The sequence below is a fragment of the Nilaparvata lugens genome, chromosome X, assembly GCF_014356525.2.
Source record: "Nilaparvata lugens isolate BPH chromosome X, ASM1435652v1, whole genome shotgun sequence".
NCBI classification, from domain to species: Eukaryota; Metazoa; Arthropoda; class Insecta; order Hemiptera; family Delphacidae; genus Nilaparvata; species Nilaparvata lugens.
The window spans coordinates 14,129,718-14,147,873 of NC_052518.1; the positions used below are offsets into that span (position 1 = coordinate 14,129,718).

The following is an 18,156-nucleotide window of genomic DNA, read 5'->3' on the forward strand; positions in this document are numbered from 1 at the left end:
TAAGCAAGACTATTATCAAAATATAAATCAGATGCCAGCTAAAAGGCAATGGAAAGTTATAAATGATGTAACAGGTATGTCCTCAGCGAGGAAAAAATCCATAACTTTTATTAAAAGGGATGGCATTGAGTTTAGGGACTTGCCCTCCATTGCTAATATTTTCAATGAATATTTTGTAAATGTACCTAAATATGTAATTGATGCTATCTGTAATCCCAGTGAAGATGCTACAGCTTTATATTATGATATTTTCAAAAATAACACACCTAGTAAATCCTTCTTCTTTGAGCCCATTCATTACTATGAAGTCTGTTCTTTGATCAATTCCTTAGCTGATCATAAGTCCCCTGGAATAGATAAATTTTCGACATGTCTCATCAAGGAAATATGTGTGCCTATTATTCCAGTTCTAGTCGATATATTTAATTGTAGCATCATGAATGGTAGGTTTCCCTCTGATTTGAAATTTGCAAAGGTTGTACCTATATACAAAAGTGGTGATGAATATGATGTAGGTAACTTTAGACCAGTCTCTCTTCTCTCAGTTTTTTCAAAGATTTTTGAAAAACTGGTAAAGAAACGCCTTATTAGATTTTTCGATAAGACAAAACTTATTCATGAATGTCAGTTTGGATTTCAGGAAGGTTTAAGCACCGAAATGGCATTGAACTGCTTTTTGAAGGGTATTTATACAGGTTTGAATAGTCCAGAAGGCTGCAGGGTCTCAGGCCTTTTCTTGGATATTAGAAAAGCCTTTGACACAGTCTGTCACTCTATATTGCTGGAGAAACTGCGTAGGGCTGGAATTAGAGGAAACATTCTCCAGTGGTTCCATTCTTACCTGAGTGGAAGAAAGCAATGTTACAGTGCAAGGAGTAAAAAGTAATACTTTGACTTTGTTGAATTGTGGTGTTCCCCAAGGATCTGTACTGGGCCCGGTTCTATTTCTGGTTTATATTAATGACTTGTTCAACCATAAATTCAAGGGATGTGTTACATCATTTGCTGATGACACAGCCCTGGTTTATGTTGCTAAGGATTCTCATATTTTGTGCAATATGATGCAGAGAGATCTAAATGATCTTAGCTTGTGGTTTGGAATGAACAGGTTGGCTCTGAATTCGAACAAAACTGCTTTTCCTTGTCTACCTCGGTTGACCTCCCTACCCCGCTCAGGTATCATGATATGGATTGCTTGATGGGGCAGCGGAATTGTAATTGTGATGTTGTCTGCCGGACCAATTCTATCAAGTACCTAGGGTTAATTTTAGATGATACTCTAACTTGGAGGCTCCATATCAAGAAGCTGAAGCAGGTTCTCTTTCTGATGCTGCGGAAATTCTATCACATAAGGCATCTGTTTCCCGGTAATGTTGTCTCTAATATGTACTATGCATTTGTGCAGTCCAGACTTGGTATGGTATTTCGTGCTGGGCATCCACTTATATATCTCATTTCTTGCCTTTGATTAGGCTGCAGAAGGCAATTATCCGTGTTATTTGCGGTGAGGGTGGGCGGGTCCACTCATTCCCACTTTTTAAAGCAAGATCCATCCTGCCGTTGAGATATCTGTATGTCTTCAAGGTTCTGGCACTATTTTATAAGAAAAGTGGTAACCATGGACCTGATGTAGGCCTACCCTATTACACTAGGAATGCTGAGAGGGGGTTCATAACATTGCCTCGTTCTCATTGTACTTTGTTTCAGAAGAGCTTCGTTTTTTTGGGCCCGAAATTTTTCAACTGTATCCCACTGAAGTCAAAAATGTAGCTAGTATTGCTTCTTTTAAATCTAGATTAAGATTGTGGTTGATGAATCGTTCACCGGGGAGATTGAGGATCTTTTTGGAATTTTAATCTGAACTTTATTCACTCGTTCTTCTTTTTTTTTTGATACACCATTGGAAGGTGTAAGCTATGATTTAACAGAATCAGCTCCATGTTGTATGAGTGTATGTGTGTGTGTGTGTGGTTTTAATTATTTATTATATTTACTATTTGGTATCATTCATATTCATTATCATTATTATTTTATTCCCATTATTTTCAGTTTATAATGTCTCATGTGTGTACGCTAAGCGAATTCCCTATTTTATTTTCAATTGTGAGATATGCTCCTGTTTGCAGACAAAGTTCACTCTTTAGCAAACAGTATTGTATTCATTGACTGTACACTAAGCATTTTTGTTGAATTCAATATTTGATTATTGTTATTCTGTAATGTACTTGTCATAGAATAAAGATTTATTTATTTATTTATTTAAATATTATCACACTAAGACATCCCTAAGCTACGAAATAAAAATGTGTAAAGAAGCTTATTACAGAAATAAATTCACAGGTAGTGATGGTAACCCAAGGAAACAGTGGGATGTAGTGAACGATATAATTGGGAAAAAATAGTAACAATAAGATTAGTCTTAAAGATAGAAACAATTTGAAATAATCGTCTGATGATAAAGTAGCTAACATATTCAATGAGTTTTTTTCTGAAATTGCCAAAGATTTAAGGAATAAAATATGTAGAGCTTATGTTAGATTGTAATCTAACATGTAAGTCACATGTCATGCATTTGAAAAATAGACTTATGAAATGCACAAGAATATTTTATATGCTCAAATCTATATGTCCCCCTGATGTGATGAGAATGTTATACTATGCTTTTGCTGATTCAAAATTACAGTATGGGTTATCCATTTGGGGAGGAGCATACCATACAACACTCAAACCATTAATTACATTGCAGAAGGCCTTTGTTTAGAGCAATGAGAATATTGCCATTCCAAAATTTATATATTTATAAAGTACTAAAGATTTTCTTCGATAGAGCCAGCACTGAACGAAGGTGTGAAAGACCTGGATTAAATTATATCTTGAGAAATCGATTGGATGTGAATATCCCAAGACCAAATTTAACTTTATTCAAAAAATTTTATCCCTTCTTGGCTCCAAAGTTTTATAATTTACTCCCTATTACACTAAAATTATTGAATAATAAACACACTTTTCTTAAAGAAGTGAAGGAGTACCTTATGCAATTAGAGGATACTAATACTTTTCTCATATCCCTGATATAACTCAACCTGTTGTACTTTGCAATTCAATGTCATTTTATATTTGCATATGGTCTCTTACACTGAATTATTGTGCGTATACTTTGTATTTGTATCTTTATGTTTTTCCCGTGGAATTGCTTTATGTGAAATGATTTCATCATTCATCATCATATCCCTTATAGAGTTAGAGGTAAATTTCATTTGATACATTTGGTAGTCAGTGTATTTTAAGAATTGTATATCCTATTATAATAGCTCATTTATGTGAAGTCCACTTTGTTTCTTCTAATTTATGTCATTCTAGCAGTATATTTGTAATATTTAGAGACCAGTCGGTCGCATCAAATTACCCATCTACGTAGTTCGTCTTAGCTCTAGTTTTAAGATTTATGCATACCACCCCACACAGGCTAGTCCTCGGGGCGTTTTTTGTTTTATTCATTCTTATAAAAGAATCTTATCATTTTGTTACATCATTACTACTGTACATGTCTATGTTTAGATGATAAGAAACAGATTTTTCCTGTTATTGTACTAGTTTTTGGATGAATAAAATCTTTTTCATTTCATTTCAAAAAATTAAAATAGGTTCCATTAATATGCAGGGTTTAATAAGTAAGGAGGACTTGTTAAATGAGTTCGCTATTGATAACAGTATTGATATTATTTGTGTGAGTGAGCATTGGTGTAGAGAGTCTCGACTGTCTTTTCTGAAACAAGATGATTATTTTCTTTGTAACAGTTTTCATAGAACACTTCACATTCGAGGTGGAGTGGCAATCTTTATAAAAAAATCAGTTAGGGATTTTGACCATTTGAATGTAGATTTTCTTTGCAGGGAGTTGGACTTTGAAGCTACATGTGCTATCAATCGTGTTTCCAAATTGATAATCTTATCAATTTGGTTTTAGATAAAAATAAATCTACAGTAGATGCTATTCTCAAATTAACTAAGAGTCTATTGCAAGCATTTGAACAGGGAAACTATGCTCTGGCAAACTTCTGTGACATCAGTAAGGGATTCGACTGTGTTGATCATAAGACCCTTTGGAAAAGATGGGCTATTATGGAACCGGTCAAAATGCTCTAAAATTTTTAAAGTCCTACCCAATGAATCGTAGTCAACTAGTAACTGTAGGTAGCATTAGCAACAAGTCGTCGTTGTTGAAGGTTGAGTTGGGTGTGCCACAAGGCTCGATACTTGGTTCTTTCTTAGTTTTGGTTGCGATCAAGACATTTCAGCTTTCGTTAAGACTGATACAATTTTGTATGCAGATGATACCACTTTCTTTAACCTGAACAGTGATCTGAACATTCTGAGCCAGGAAAGCAAACACACTATGGAAAAAGCATATCTATGGTTCAATGCAAATAGCTTTGTTCTTGATAACAGTAAAACTGAGCAACTTAACTTCAATTTAAAAAGAGGACCTCCATTAAATAATTCAGCAAGTGTAAAATTTTTAGGGATTCATATGAACTCAAAGCTCACATGGGAGCCACATATCAAATATATCAGCTCAAAGCTCAGCAGAGTAATTTATTTGCTCAGAAGTCTATCCTGTGAAATATTTAAGAACGGCCAATTTTTCTTTCTTTCATAGTATAATGTCTTATGGCCTCATCCTTTTGGGGTAATGCCTCTCAGATCAATGATGTTCCACTTAACAAAAAAAATCTTCAAGAATTATAACTAACTTATCGAATCTTGATCATTATTCAGACCATTATTCATTGCAGACAAATCAGTTCATTAATCAAATAATTCCAACTGTGATAAACTTGTATGTATATTATGTCCTAATTTATACTCATAAGAACCTATCCTGTCTGCAGTTAAGAAGTGATGTTCATTCAATTAACAATTCAGAAATCGCATTGATATACAGCACCAAAGACTGACAAAACCTCTTAATAGTTTTCGTTTGAGATTACAGGACAAAAACTGTTCAACAAACTGCCTTCCCATCTACATTATGTGTCACAAAGGATATTTAAACAAAATATATATTGTTGGCTAGTATTAAATCCGTTTTATAAATTGACTGAATTTGATGAGTGCCTAGTAAATATATGTTAGTTAATATATCTATAAGTGTTGATTTGTCTGATTATACTATGATATTATAGTAGAAATGTCCAACTTGAATGTATTTATTGTTGTTGTTGTTGTTGTTACTCTATTTGTTAATATTTACCATCACTACATGAGCATTGGGTTATGTATTACTGTAGAAGTGTGTGACTTGAACTTATTCTTATCTTATATTGACGTTGTCTTTGCTGTAAAGGCTGTTCGACAGTATAATTTAATTTATTTATTGACAAGTATACGAATCATATAACATCTCACATTAAATTGTGGTAATCTAAACCAAAGAGACCACTCATTTTATTGCACAATTTCTGTAGACGTAGTTCAGATGTATTATAGATGCCGATCAGTATAGTTGTGAATACAAGTTGAAAATATCACACATTATATTATTATCTTTCCTCTCCATCTCTCTTATTCGTTTCTCTTTCTTCATTTTTCTTCTCTTCTCTTTTCATCTCTTCGCCAGATTCTCGCATGGGCCAAAGAGGATATCTTTGTTAAACAGCAGACAGTTGTTTTCCTTTATATTTTTTTAAGATGCCCATCAAATTTAATAGAATTTGTATTCATTAACAACAAGTTAAAACTATAGTTCAGTAACTAGGGAAACACACTTTGCCACTTGATCAGGATCAGAAAAAAATTAGAATGTTGATCAACTATCTGAAGATTTACAGTAGTTTTAAAATTTTGAGTAGAAAAATTACTCTGTTCAAGTAAAATAATAATTGTACCAAGTACCCCTTGGTTTGTCTCGGCTTTTAGAGCACTTGATGGTAACTTCACTTCCATGTCACTCTAGGATATATTAGAATGTTTATGACTTTCATTCAAGAACGTTGTTTTAAACCCTTCATCCAATGAGCTGTTATTTATTTTGGGAAGCAAAATAATCCGACAACGTTTTGCATTCAAGAATGTTGTTTTCAAACAATTATTCAATGAATGGTTAGTCTATTGTGTTCAGTTGAAAATGAATTTTGGAATACTTAGCATTTCTGAATATTGTTTCCCAAAGCCTTCAATAAACGGTTTTTGTATTCAAACAATTTATTGAATGAAAGGTGATTATATCCACTGGAAAATGAATTTAGAATGTTTAGCATTTCTGAATATTGTTTTTAAAATCCTTCAACGAACAGTTTTTATGTAAGGTTTTAGAATTTTTATGTGATGATCTCATGTGTTGGTTTTAGAATTTTTATGTGATGATCTCATGTGTTGAACATTTTGAGTATGTCCAGTGGAAAATAGATTTAGAATGTTCAGCATTTCTGAATATTGTTTTGAAAATCCTTCAATGAACTGTTTTTTATGTAAGATTTTGAGAATTTTTATGTGATGATCTCATGTGTTGAACGTTTTGATGGCAGGTAGCAGTACGGAGCAATATACTGACAGTACCCGGGGTTGACCTGGAGCAGTTCATAGCCGAAACATTGAATCGCAATCAAAAGGATAGAATCCTCTTATTGAAGATAGAACATGAACTTGTCACCCTTGCCAAAGATACTAAGTAAGTAAATAGTTTTCAATAATTTTAAGAAGTTTTTGTGTTGTTTTAAAAAAATTAAAAAGTATTTCATGATATAAAAAGGATATCTACTATATTCGTTTTATTTTATCGCTCAAACCGGGTTTCCATTAGTAGAGCTAGTGGTAGAGTTCCCTGGGCGAGTAATGTGAAATCTCCCAATGAAAACGTTCATGGTAGAGTAGAGTCATGGTGGAGTACTAGTTTTTAGTAGAGTAGAGTGGGATAGCACCGTGGGATATCTCGTTTTGGCTTCCCAGAAACTGTGACTACAGGTCGCAGGACACAATTCACTTCCAACCTCTTCAACACATTTGCCAAGCTATTTGGGATTCGACTCAGAAGTACAAGTTGGCATCCAGCATCAAACGGTATGATTGGACGATTCCATCGTCATCTAAAGGCAGCAATTATGGCTCATGCTAAGGATGATTGGGCCTCTAGTACTTCTTGGTATTCGATAGGAAGATATCAAGGCTACTACATCCGAATTAGTCTATGAAGAGACTCTTCGTTTGCCCTTTGAGCTGCTTTCTTCAAAATCACAAGACAATCTTGACATCTCCGACAGCTTTATTTCAAGCTTGAGAGAATTCATGTCGCATTTACGCCCCATTCCAGCAACAAGACATGGTCAACCAGGCGTCTTTGTGTTTAAAGAACTGTCCACATGTAGCCACGTTTTTTTGCAAGAAGGACCAATCTTAAGGGCACTTCAGCCACCTTACACTGGTCCCCATGAGGTGGTGGACAGAGACGATAAAACCTTCACATTAAGGATTAATGGTAAAACCGCTAAGGTTTCCATTGACCGGGTGAAGCCAGCATACATCCTTCAAGACGACTCACCTCAGCCTTCCCATCCTGTTCCAGGAGAAAAAGAGAGAAAAAAATTTCGGATGGCCAAATCGTCTGCCCGGGGGGGGGGGGTTAATGTGGCGAATCATCTGATATTTGCCACCTGTGATTAACAACCTGTTTTCAACTTGCATTAGTTTGTTTATTAATTGTATCAGTTTATTCAATATTTCAGTTCAATTTTGTCATCTCTACATTAAATCATCTAATCATCATCCAGTTTTATTTATCCTATTTTATCATAGGAAATCCACAAACCAAATTTCCTATATACTCTACCATTTGCCATCCCCCACCACCACTTCTCACTCTACTCAACTCTACTATGCTAATGGAAGCAGTCTCGATTTAGTAGAGTAGAGTCTAAAATTGGCATTTTAAGGTTAGTTCTGTTCACTAGACAATACACTTTACCTACTATTCTCAATTGTAGTGAAAACAGTTACTCGACCAAATAAGTAGAGTAGAGTTAGCTCGGTACATTTAGTATGCCAGTTACTCGACCATCAACTCTACTAGTGAAAACCAGGCTTAAAAGTTAACCCGGCATATTTATAATCATTGAGTGAGTAAACTATTCTTAAATTCCGTATCTGATGTACGTATTATCGATATTGTTAATAACCTAAAATGTTATGTTTCATAATGTTTTAAGGTAAAAGGGCAGGCTAGGGAGGTTGGGTTTCTGCTTTCAAATGTCAATATTTTGATGATGATAATAATAATAATTATTGATATAATAATAATAATAATAACTTTTTTCTTTAGGGCTAATTAATATAAATAAAAATATAAATCTCAGTAAATTATTCTGTCAAAATAATTTAAAAGGGTACAGAGATTTATAATGTTATTTATAATAATAACTATTATTATCGTATAATGGTGCTACATTCTATATTTTTAATATCGATAATTCGTACACCAGATGCTGAACTGTACCCATCGTTTTAACATTATTCCCTGAAATGTGTTGGAATATACTATAAGATAACATTTTTATTCAACACAGTACACTTTACAATCTACAGTTGAATAACGTCAGGTTACTTTAAGTAACAAATAGAATTCTCTACCACAACATCACCTTAACTTCTACACGTAAAGTGCGGTAAAAATAATTATGTTTTCAATCAGTTTGTGGAACAATAATTTCTGAAAACTTTTGAACGATCAAAGCGTTTTATATCTATCGTTGAACTCACCAACAATATAATGAACAATATAAACTAAGAACTCGCCACGCTTGTCCAAAAATATATGATTTTGATATTAATATACAGTACGTTCATTATGTCGCGCACATCAAAATAACGTGTCATCAGAAAGTGGGGTTTTTGAATTAGGAGTGTGGCTTCATTAAGATAGCATCACTATTTTTGTATAAAAAAAACATTTATGTGGGGTTATCTCGAAGGGTTTAATGAATAGGACTTATATTCTTCATAAACTAAAAATGAACATAATAACGACGATTAGAAATATTAGCTCTGGGGTACTTCAAGAACAAAAGTGTTACCTAACAAGTGTGGTAAAACAAATCTTTACGTAAGAACAAGGCTAACTAACATACGCTCAAAATGCATTTCATTAAAACAGGAAAATTTTGAATCGCCACACTTGTTGACGGTTTTTGGAGTATCCCTAAACTAATATTGCCAATCTCAGTTGAAATGTTCATTATAAGTCTATCAAGAGTATAAAGCCTATATATTGAACCTTTGAGATCCACAGGAAAAGATCAGGAATCGTTGAATACTGTTAAAATACTGTTCATGGAGGAACACTCGTTGCTCTTGGCAAAACGACATGCTTACAGTATTGTAAACAAAACAATACTGCAGACTTGTTGTAACCTACATACTAAATAACTTTCCATATGTTTTTACACATAAATAGTGATGCTATCTTGCGATAGCCACACACCGAATAATATAAAAACTACACTTTTTACAGACATATTTATTTTGATGTGCGCGATGCACTGTATTATTGAAGATTTATCCTCAAAACATTAGTTTGAATCCAATACTTGAGAAATGATTCAGGGCAATTTATATTGAAGGTTGATATGCATCAGCAAGAGTCTTTTAAGATGATGACCCATTCTAGTTAAGAAAAAAATATTTTTTCCTACAGTTACCTTGAAAAGTGGTCATTCCTGCACTGATTACAGAACGCAAAGAATCACTTTTCCGCTCTAGTGCCGGAAAATTTTTTTCTGCTCTCCAGATTTGCAACATGGCAACGCAAAATAGTTAGTAGGTTATATGGAGCACCAGTGCAGCAAAATCAAAATGAAGTTGGTAACAGTGCCTGTTGTGCACGTTATAATAATATTAAGGACAACGAGGACAGCGATATGAGTGACAGCCGCCCCTTCATTCATGCACTACTACATTATTCAATTTTACAATAAATTAAGGTTTTTATTAATAATAAAATTACACAGAAAAACATTTGATGGATTTACCCATAATTACCCACTTTTCATATTCAATGGTAACTGTAGGAAAAATTTAATGTGAAATACGTGCGCAAAGTTCCTCTGCTGCACTCAAGAAACCATTCCGCCCTCGCCTACGGCTCGGGCGTAAGCGTTTCTTTCGGTGCAGCAAACAGTCTCTTTGCGCACTAGTTGCACAAATAACTATTTTAATAAACTACACTATTTTTGAATTTAAACAAAAAGCTGAAATTTTTCAAATAGTTAGATAAAATTGACTTATTCCAGGTTTTACATTATATACATTTTGCGCTTGATGGAGCGATTAATAACAAATTTATATATTTCTTACTAATTGAATTGAATAAAACATCGATCAATAATGATTCTTTTCAGCAATATATATTTTCAAGTACGTGACAAGCAAGTTTGAAAATATTCAAATACTGTAAATATTACGGTTTGACCAGCAAATTTATTGAATGAGATGTATGACTTAGGGTAACCGTCCACTGAAACCGTATTCAACCGATCCGTTCGGCCGTTGGAACGGACGAATCTGCCGGCCGTTAATTCCATTGGAACCGTTTACGTCAGTCTAGTTCAGTAGTTGGCTGAACTAATGAATATTGAATAAATATTGAATTAACTACTATCACAGCCACCAAAACTTTTCATAAACAATGATTATATATTATTGAGATTTTGAAAACTGAATAAACAAATATCCACTAAATTAGTTATTCATTACAATAATCTTACATCCAGATCCTATTTGTTATGTAATCTTTGTCTACAGATTCCTTTGAACATCACGACGATGATATATTTTGTCTTGCATATCCCACAATGAAACATGCTCTTGAACCAAACTTATAAACTTTTCATTGTCCATAGTTGAAACTTTATAAAACAGAACAAGTTCAAAATACAAAAACGGACAAGACTGTGAAAAAATTGTGAGGTTAGAATGATGTTGTCTCAGCTCGACTACGGCCGGATAGAGCCGGAAAATCCCATTCAAATCGGATCAAAAACTTGATCGGCTGGAGACGGTCGTGCACGGACATATGAACCTGTTGCAATGGACGAGCATCTATAGCTTTCTTTGTCGGGGGATCGTTCGGACAAGTTCGATAGTTTTCGGCCGATGTTAGTTGGATCCAGTGGACGGCCCACCTTAGGCAGGCCACTAACGGTAGAACATACATTGTCATACATAGTCATACATAGTCTTCACAGCTGTGATCACGGCGAAACGCTTAGAGCAAAGGCTTTTGCTCTAGTTTTTATCTCAGATTTTTTTCTACTCTACTACATTTGAGGTTGAATTATTTTTCTATCATTATACTTTGTAATCCTCCAGTGGTTTATTTATTGTTATTGATTGTTCATTTTATGTTAGAAGACTCTCGCTTATGATGATTATGTGCATGATAAACATGCATGTTTTAGTCCAAAAAAAGAAATTATGCTTTTTTTGCATGATCAGGAAAATTTTCAGACAACGTTATTGCCAAAATTCAATTGGAACTTGAAGATTTGCGCTGCAGGGTCGGCTAGGTCATTATTTTTGTAAAAAGTTTCTGAAAAATGCTATGAATCATACATAATTCGTCTGTTTTAATGAAAGTAAAATATTTTGAACCAATGTTTATGATGAATATAGTAATAATTATAATTATATTTTTCACAATATTCTTATTGCACTATTAAGAACTGGTTTTCCTTTTGGACTAGCTTCATTTTCACTTTTTGTGTAGTTGAGAAGTTGATATTGTGGTAATTATTCATATTTATAATTTAATAATTTTAATTTAATAGATCTAATTTAATAATTGTGAAATTACTGCTTGTCATTGAATGCTATGAATATGCTATTTACTGTTTAATATACTTTCAATCGGGGGCTGTATTAATGCAATCAACTTTTTTTGAATTTACAGGAGAACTGTGCACAAGTTTCCACCGATGTCTTCTTACCAGAGAATGCTGGTTCATCGAGCTGCCGCTTATTTTGGCATGGAGCATAACCTCGACCCGGCAGGACATTCAGTTATAGTCAACACAACGAAAGCGACACGAATACCTGATTCTCGATTCAAACAGCATTTACGGTAAGTTACCTACTGATATTCAACAGTAACTAGTAGTTCTGTGAACGGTAGACCTCATTCATAAGTATCTGATGTTACCGATTGACATTTCACCGATTCACTGAGTGTCACATTTGAAATGTTAACAAACTCACTTCGCGTTTGAATTTGTATTCCATATGATATAATTCATCCAGTTCCGTGATAATCTTTCCATTTGATGAAAATTAATTTTTTACAATCAATAATATTATAATTTCTAGCATTATTTAGTTTTATTTTTAATCACCTATCAAATTAGATTTTTCAAATGTGAGAATATTGATACTGACGGGCTAACAATACCATGATTGCAAAAAAAATATTAAAACCAAAGACCTTAAAGATGCATACGTCTTTAAGGTCTTTGATTGAAACTATAGACCTTATTGAAATAGACACGGCTTCTCCAGACATCTGTGTAATCCACTTGTCAGCTGATTGATTATGAATAATTCTATAGTCTGATTAATCCTATCCTCAGAGTAGATGATATATGTAGTGATATCAGAGTATGGAGGAATTCCTTTTCTTTTCATATTATCCTTAAAATGCAAAATTTCAAAAAAAACCTTGATTATACATCGACGCGCAGTTGAAAAAGGAATATTCTTGCCAAATCTCATCAAATTCTATCAACGCTTTTGGCCGTAATCGCGTTACATACATACATTCATACAGACAAAAGAAAATACGAGTTAGAACATAGACCTCACTGCGTTCGGTCAATAACTACTTTAATAACCATTGTGTCAAAACTAATATTTCAATTACATATACTGGGTGTCCCATGAAAGGCAGTCATTCTATTCTAAAAAAGGTGTAACATCTGGAGACCATAGATTCTACATGAAGTTTGCAACAAAAAATTGTTGCAAACGTCGACCTTAGTTTTGGAGGTATATAGATTTTTCGATATTTTTGAAAAACACCAATACCTAGAAAACTGTCAGTCAAAGTCTAATTCTAAGAATATGGCTGGAAAGAGGAAGAAATTTCCAATATAATTTGTCCCTTTGTTTGACGCTCTTGAACGTTTTATGAGCGTCCAAACTGTTAGAAATTTGGCTTTGAACTTGACAACTACTGTACTTTTTCAAGCTTGAGTGTAGATATATTTATCATTAAATACAACTGCTGAATGGCCTAATTTTCATCCATTCTGGACATTGCACACCTAATATTCCATAAGATCTCCATCGAACTTAATGAGCAGTAATGAGCGTAATGAGCAGTAGTAATTATAAAACAAAGTAATAAATATTGTAGCGGCGAAGGTAGAGTGTGAAATGAAGTCGGCACATCGATTCAAGATTCTAAGCAACTAGATTTTCTTGAGATTGGTAACTTGGCAACTATGAAAACTTGTTGCCAGGTTATCTTGTTGTCAGGCAGCTGATAACCTGCATCACCCACCCTCACTGCTTTTCTCATTTGCTTTGGGATATTAAGCAAGGTGACGTAGTGTAATAAATAGAGACCATTGAAGAGCTAGAATAATGGCTTTCATTGACTAAAATAAACTGAGATAAAATAACAAACTTTCTGATGATTTAGAATAATTCAAACAAATGATTTATGACATATGAATATCATATCATTCTTCCCTCCCAGTAGTGGAACCTACCGGGGCCAATCTACGAATGTTGACAGAAACTTCTCTTCCATCAGAAAGTCTTACTTGAGCGACATGAGGGTTCAAATGAATAATTTCTACCTTTTCAACTTCAGGATCATGCTTACTGCGTCTTACAAAGGTCTTCATCCATGCCTCCTTGGCGTTGATCAGCCAGGATGGCAAGTTTGTCATAGATGTGGGATTACGAGGATGAATGAACATTCACTCGTGAGTTGTGCAATTGATGGTCGTGCAGAGAAGCGAGCGAATGCTGCTTAGTGATTCTAAGAGTACCTTTTCCCAGTGAGAAGCATCCATATTCCTGGACCGTACGGCTAAACGAATTGTCTTCCAAATTATTCCATTGTAGCGTTCCACCTGTCCATTACCTTGAGGGTTGTAAGGTGTTGTGGAACTGGTAGCTACACCCTTGGACATTAAGTAATCTTTGACATCTTTTGATAGAAAACTGGTCCCTCTATCAGTGTGTATGTATGAAGGATAGCCGTATGTGGTGAATAAGTCATTGAGATTTTGAATTACTGTTTCTGATGACATGTCTCGACAAGGATAGGCAAAGGGAAATCTCGAATATTCATCCACAATAGTGAGGATGTACTTGTTTCTAGTTGATGATGGCAGAGGTCCTTTGAAGTCAATGTTGATCCTTTCAAAAGGCCGAGTTGCTTTTATCAATTTTCCTTTGAAACTGTTGAATCTTGGCTTCAGCTCTGAGCAGATCTTGCATTCCATGCAGACTTCTCTGATGTCATCTACCGAGTATGGAAGGTTATGAGCTTTAGTCCAGTGAAAAAATCTTGTGATGCCGGGGTGGCAGAGGTCTTGATGATATTTTATCAAGTCTTGTTTTGATGTGATACATCCCTTTATCACACATGCTCGAGAAAGAGCGTCAGCAGTTATGTTCTTTTCCAGGTCGGTAAATGATCTCATAGGTGTATTGAGATAGCTCATGGCGACGCCACCTCATGATTTTTTCGTTCTTCACCTTGCCTCTTGTCGCGCTATTGAACATGAATGAAACAGATTTTTGATCAGTAATAAGTTGAAAGAAACGACCAGATAAGTAATGACGCCACTTCCTAATAGATTCTACAATGGCATATGCCTCTTTTTCAACTGATGAGTGTCGTTTTTCACTTTGGTTTAGCATTGGTGTGCAACAGTATGCATTGGGACGTTGATTGTAAGATAGTGTTGCTGCTATGCTTCTGCATGTGAGTCTGCATCAGTGTCTACAGTGAGAATGCCTCCCTCCTTCATCCTTCCACATGTTGCACAGCTGCAGCTACCTCTGCATTAAGATCTTCAAAAGCTGCAAGGGGGGCTGTTTCCTTGAAGAGGGAAGAGCGTACAAGGCATGTGCCAGTGCATCAATTTTACTTGAAACATTTTGTATCCATCGAGAGTAATGTGCGAAGAGGCCCACAGTTCTCTGAAGAGTTTTGGGATTGGGAGGTGGGGGCATATTAAGTAGAGGCTCAAGGCGTTCGGGATCTGGACGTAATGATTTGTTTCCAACTAAAAATCCTAGGAAACGTATCTCCTTTTGACAGAATTTACTCTTCTCCTTGTTTATAGTAAGTGAGTTATTTGAAGCTGCTGCAAGAAACCGTTCAAGATTAGTGTCATGTTCTTCTTTTGAATTTCCACAAATTATGACGTCATCTAAATAAGCATAGGTATCAAATAATTTCTTTTTTTGTATGAGTGAATCAATTACTCTTTGAAAAACTGAAACACCATTAGTGACACCAAAAGAAATACGACAGAACTGATAAAGTTTCCCACATGCTTCAAATCCTGTGTATTGCCTTTCTTCAAATAAGATTGGTACTTGGTGATATGCGGATTTCAGATCTACAGTACTATACCAGGAATACTGAGCTACTTTGCGAACTAAATCTTCCATATTTGGAATTGGATAGGCGTCCAATTTAGTGAATTTGTTTTTAGTTCTAGAAAAATCTATAACCATCCTTTTTTTCGGTTATCGGGTTTAACAACAAATGCTTGGGCACGCCAAGGTGTGTGGCTTTCTTCTATGATGCCAACTTCCAGTAATTGTTGAATTTCATTGGAAATAAAATCTTCATCATCTTTTGATAATTTGCGAGATTTGGTTGTAATTGGTTGACAATTGGGTTTTAGATGTTGAAAAAGGGAGCAAGGAGGAATTTTTGCTTGAGTTATTCCGCAAATAGTAAGAGGTGGCTTATTACCTCCAAATGGTATTTCTATACTGGAGAAATTGTTCATAAATTCGTGCCCAAGAATAATATTTTCACAGAGGTCTTGCATAAGCATTAAGGTTGTGTTTGTATAACTTTTTCCCTGAACTGTTAAATTCACGTTAACTTTGCCTCGGATTTGTGGTGTGAAGCGTTTTGAGCCTAAAGTTACTTTTCCTATCTCTGGTATAACTTCTAAATTCAGTTTTTTTGCATAGGTATCGTCAATAAAGTTGCCAGTTGCTCCAGTTTCGATCAGTGCTTGACTTTCAGTTCCGTTTATGGTAATAGGAATAATAACCTTTGAAAGACATTTTTCGGCTTGCACTGAAGGTGTTAGTAATATCGAACTACTAAACTCTCTTTTTTTCTCTAATACGGAAGATTTTGAGTTACATACCCGAGCAAAGTGTCCCTTCTTACCACACTTCTTGCAGAGTTCGTTTTTAGCTGGGCAAAATAGTCGAGAATGTTTTTTGTTGCCACAAAAAAGCATGCTTGTCCACTAATACTAACAGCTGATAATGAGGAGTCTGAAGTGTCTTTTTGATTAGGAATTAGATTTGATGCATTTTCTGTATCTTTGCAAGCATTGAGCTCAAATGGAGGATTAGATTTATTGTAGCATTGTGATTGATCTTTTGCAGACTCAAAAGCTCTTGCACGATTAAGAGTTTCATGCAAAGACATATCTGGGCTTTCTAAAATTCGTTGGCGGATTTCGGATGAATATAAACCTGCAATCAATGCTTCTTTTATGTGCTCCTCTCGATTCTCTGTAGCAGAGATCGCTGTAAAATTACATTCTAGGCTGAGTTCTTTCAGTTTTAGGAAAAAATTATCGATGGACTCACCTTGTTTTTGTTTTCTTATAGAGAGAAGGTACCTTGTAAAGATTTCGCTTTTCTTCTTGATAAATATGCCTTCAAGGATGGAGATACTTTCCTCGAATGTAGTACAATCTATTATCAATTTGTAATTTTCAGCTGACAGCAAGGTAACTAAGATATCCAATTTCGTATCTTCAGTGTAATAGTTTCCTTTCAAGTAGGCATCCAGCATTCTTTTCCAGTGTCTCCATTCCATTGGTGCACTAGGAGAATCTGGATCCACACTTAGACATTTTGATTTGAGAATTTTCCCAATTGATTCCGACTTGAAAGATGTATAAACGGGTTCATTTCGAGATAATTCGGTAGGCTTATCCTGATTCCGTGATGGAGATTCAACATTTTTTCGATCCCGGGTTTTCCTCTTTGGCATTTTGATTACCGGTACTTTTTTTAGTCAATAAAATTGTAATAAATAGAGACCATTGAAGAGCTGGAATAATGGCTTTTATTGACTAAAATAAACTGAGATAAAATAACAAACTTTCTGATGATTTAGAATAATTCAAACAACTGATTTATGACATATGATTATCATATCACGCAGTGAGAATGCTGACTCACTGAGACTGCCGCACGTCAACGTATTCTGGATTGTCTTCTATAAGCTCCACTGTCTCCACCAGTGGTTCCTGTATCGATGATCTCCCAAATTTCTCAAGTCAAACCGGTCTCGTTGGAAGTCAAACACAATCATAAGGACTTTCCATTTGTCAAACTTCCTACATGGGGGAACATTCGTTCATAGGGAGTACTGATTGTTGCTGTACACAATATTGATTTAGAGTGGATCCGGCAATACTAGATTCCACTGAACAGAGTGAGCTCAGTCCGCGACTTTTCAATGCCACACTAACTGCTATCCATTAAAGCCCTCCACCTGGTGGACCCATATTACCTTGAGGATTATACTGCGTGGATCGACTCTTCACCTTTTGAAGTGAAAATTTCTTCAGATCCATTGACATAAATGACGCTCCTCTGTATCATTATATGATGTTCCACCATTATCACTTTAAAGTTTCGTTTAATAATCTCCAGTTAAAACTAACTGATGAATTTAACCAAAGATTAAAAATGTTGCGAAAGTATTTCAAAGCTAACGTTGTGATACTAAACAAGAGAATAGAGTTGATCAATGTGGCAGTAAGTACGATAACAATGGAAGAACAATGTGTAAAGAAGAAAACATAGCCTAGAAAATCATCAATGTTTAAGAAGATAGAGAAATCGTCAGAAAAGGATACAGATACAGCAATATAGTATAGC

The 18,156-nt window shown here is 34.9% G+C and overlaps 1 protein-coding gene across 2 annotated transcripts in view; it reads left to right on the forward strand.

The window, feature by feature from the left end:
- The window catches only part of LOC111044901 (cAMP-regulated phosphoprotein 21), a 182,091-nt gene that overhangs the window by 80,356 nt on the left and 83,579 nt on the right, over positions 1-18,156 (forward strand). For both annotated transcript variants that reach the window (XM_039442476.1, XM_039442475.1), the window contains 2 exons: positions 6,528-6,670; positions 11,939-12,109. In XM_039442476.1, the coding sequence (XP_039298410.1) occupies positions 6,528-6,670; positions 11,939-12,109 (314 nt within the window). The remainder of the gene's footprint in view (positions 1-6,527; positions 6,671-11,938; positions 12,110-18,156) is intronic.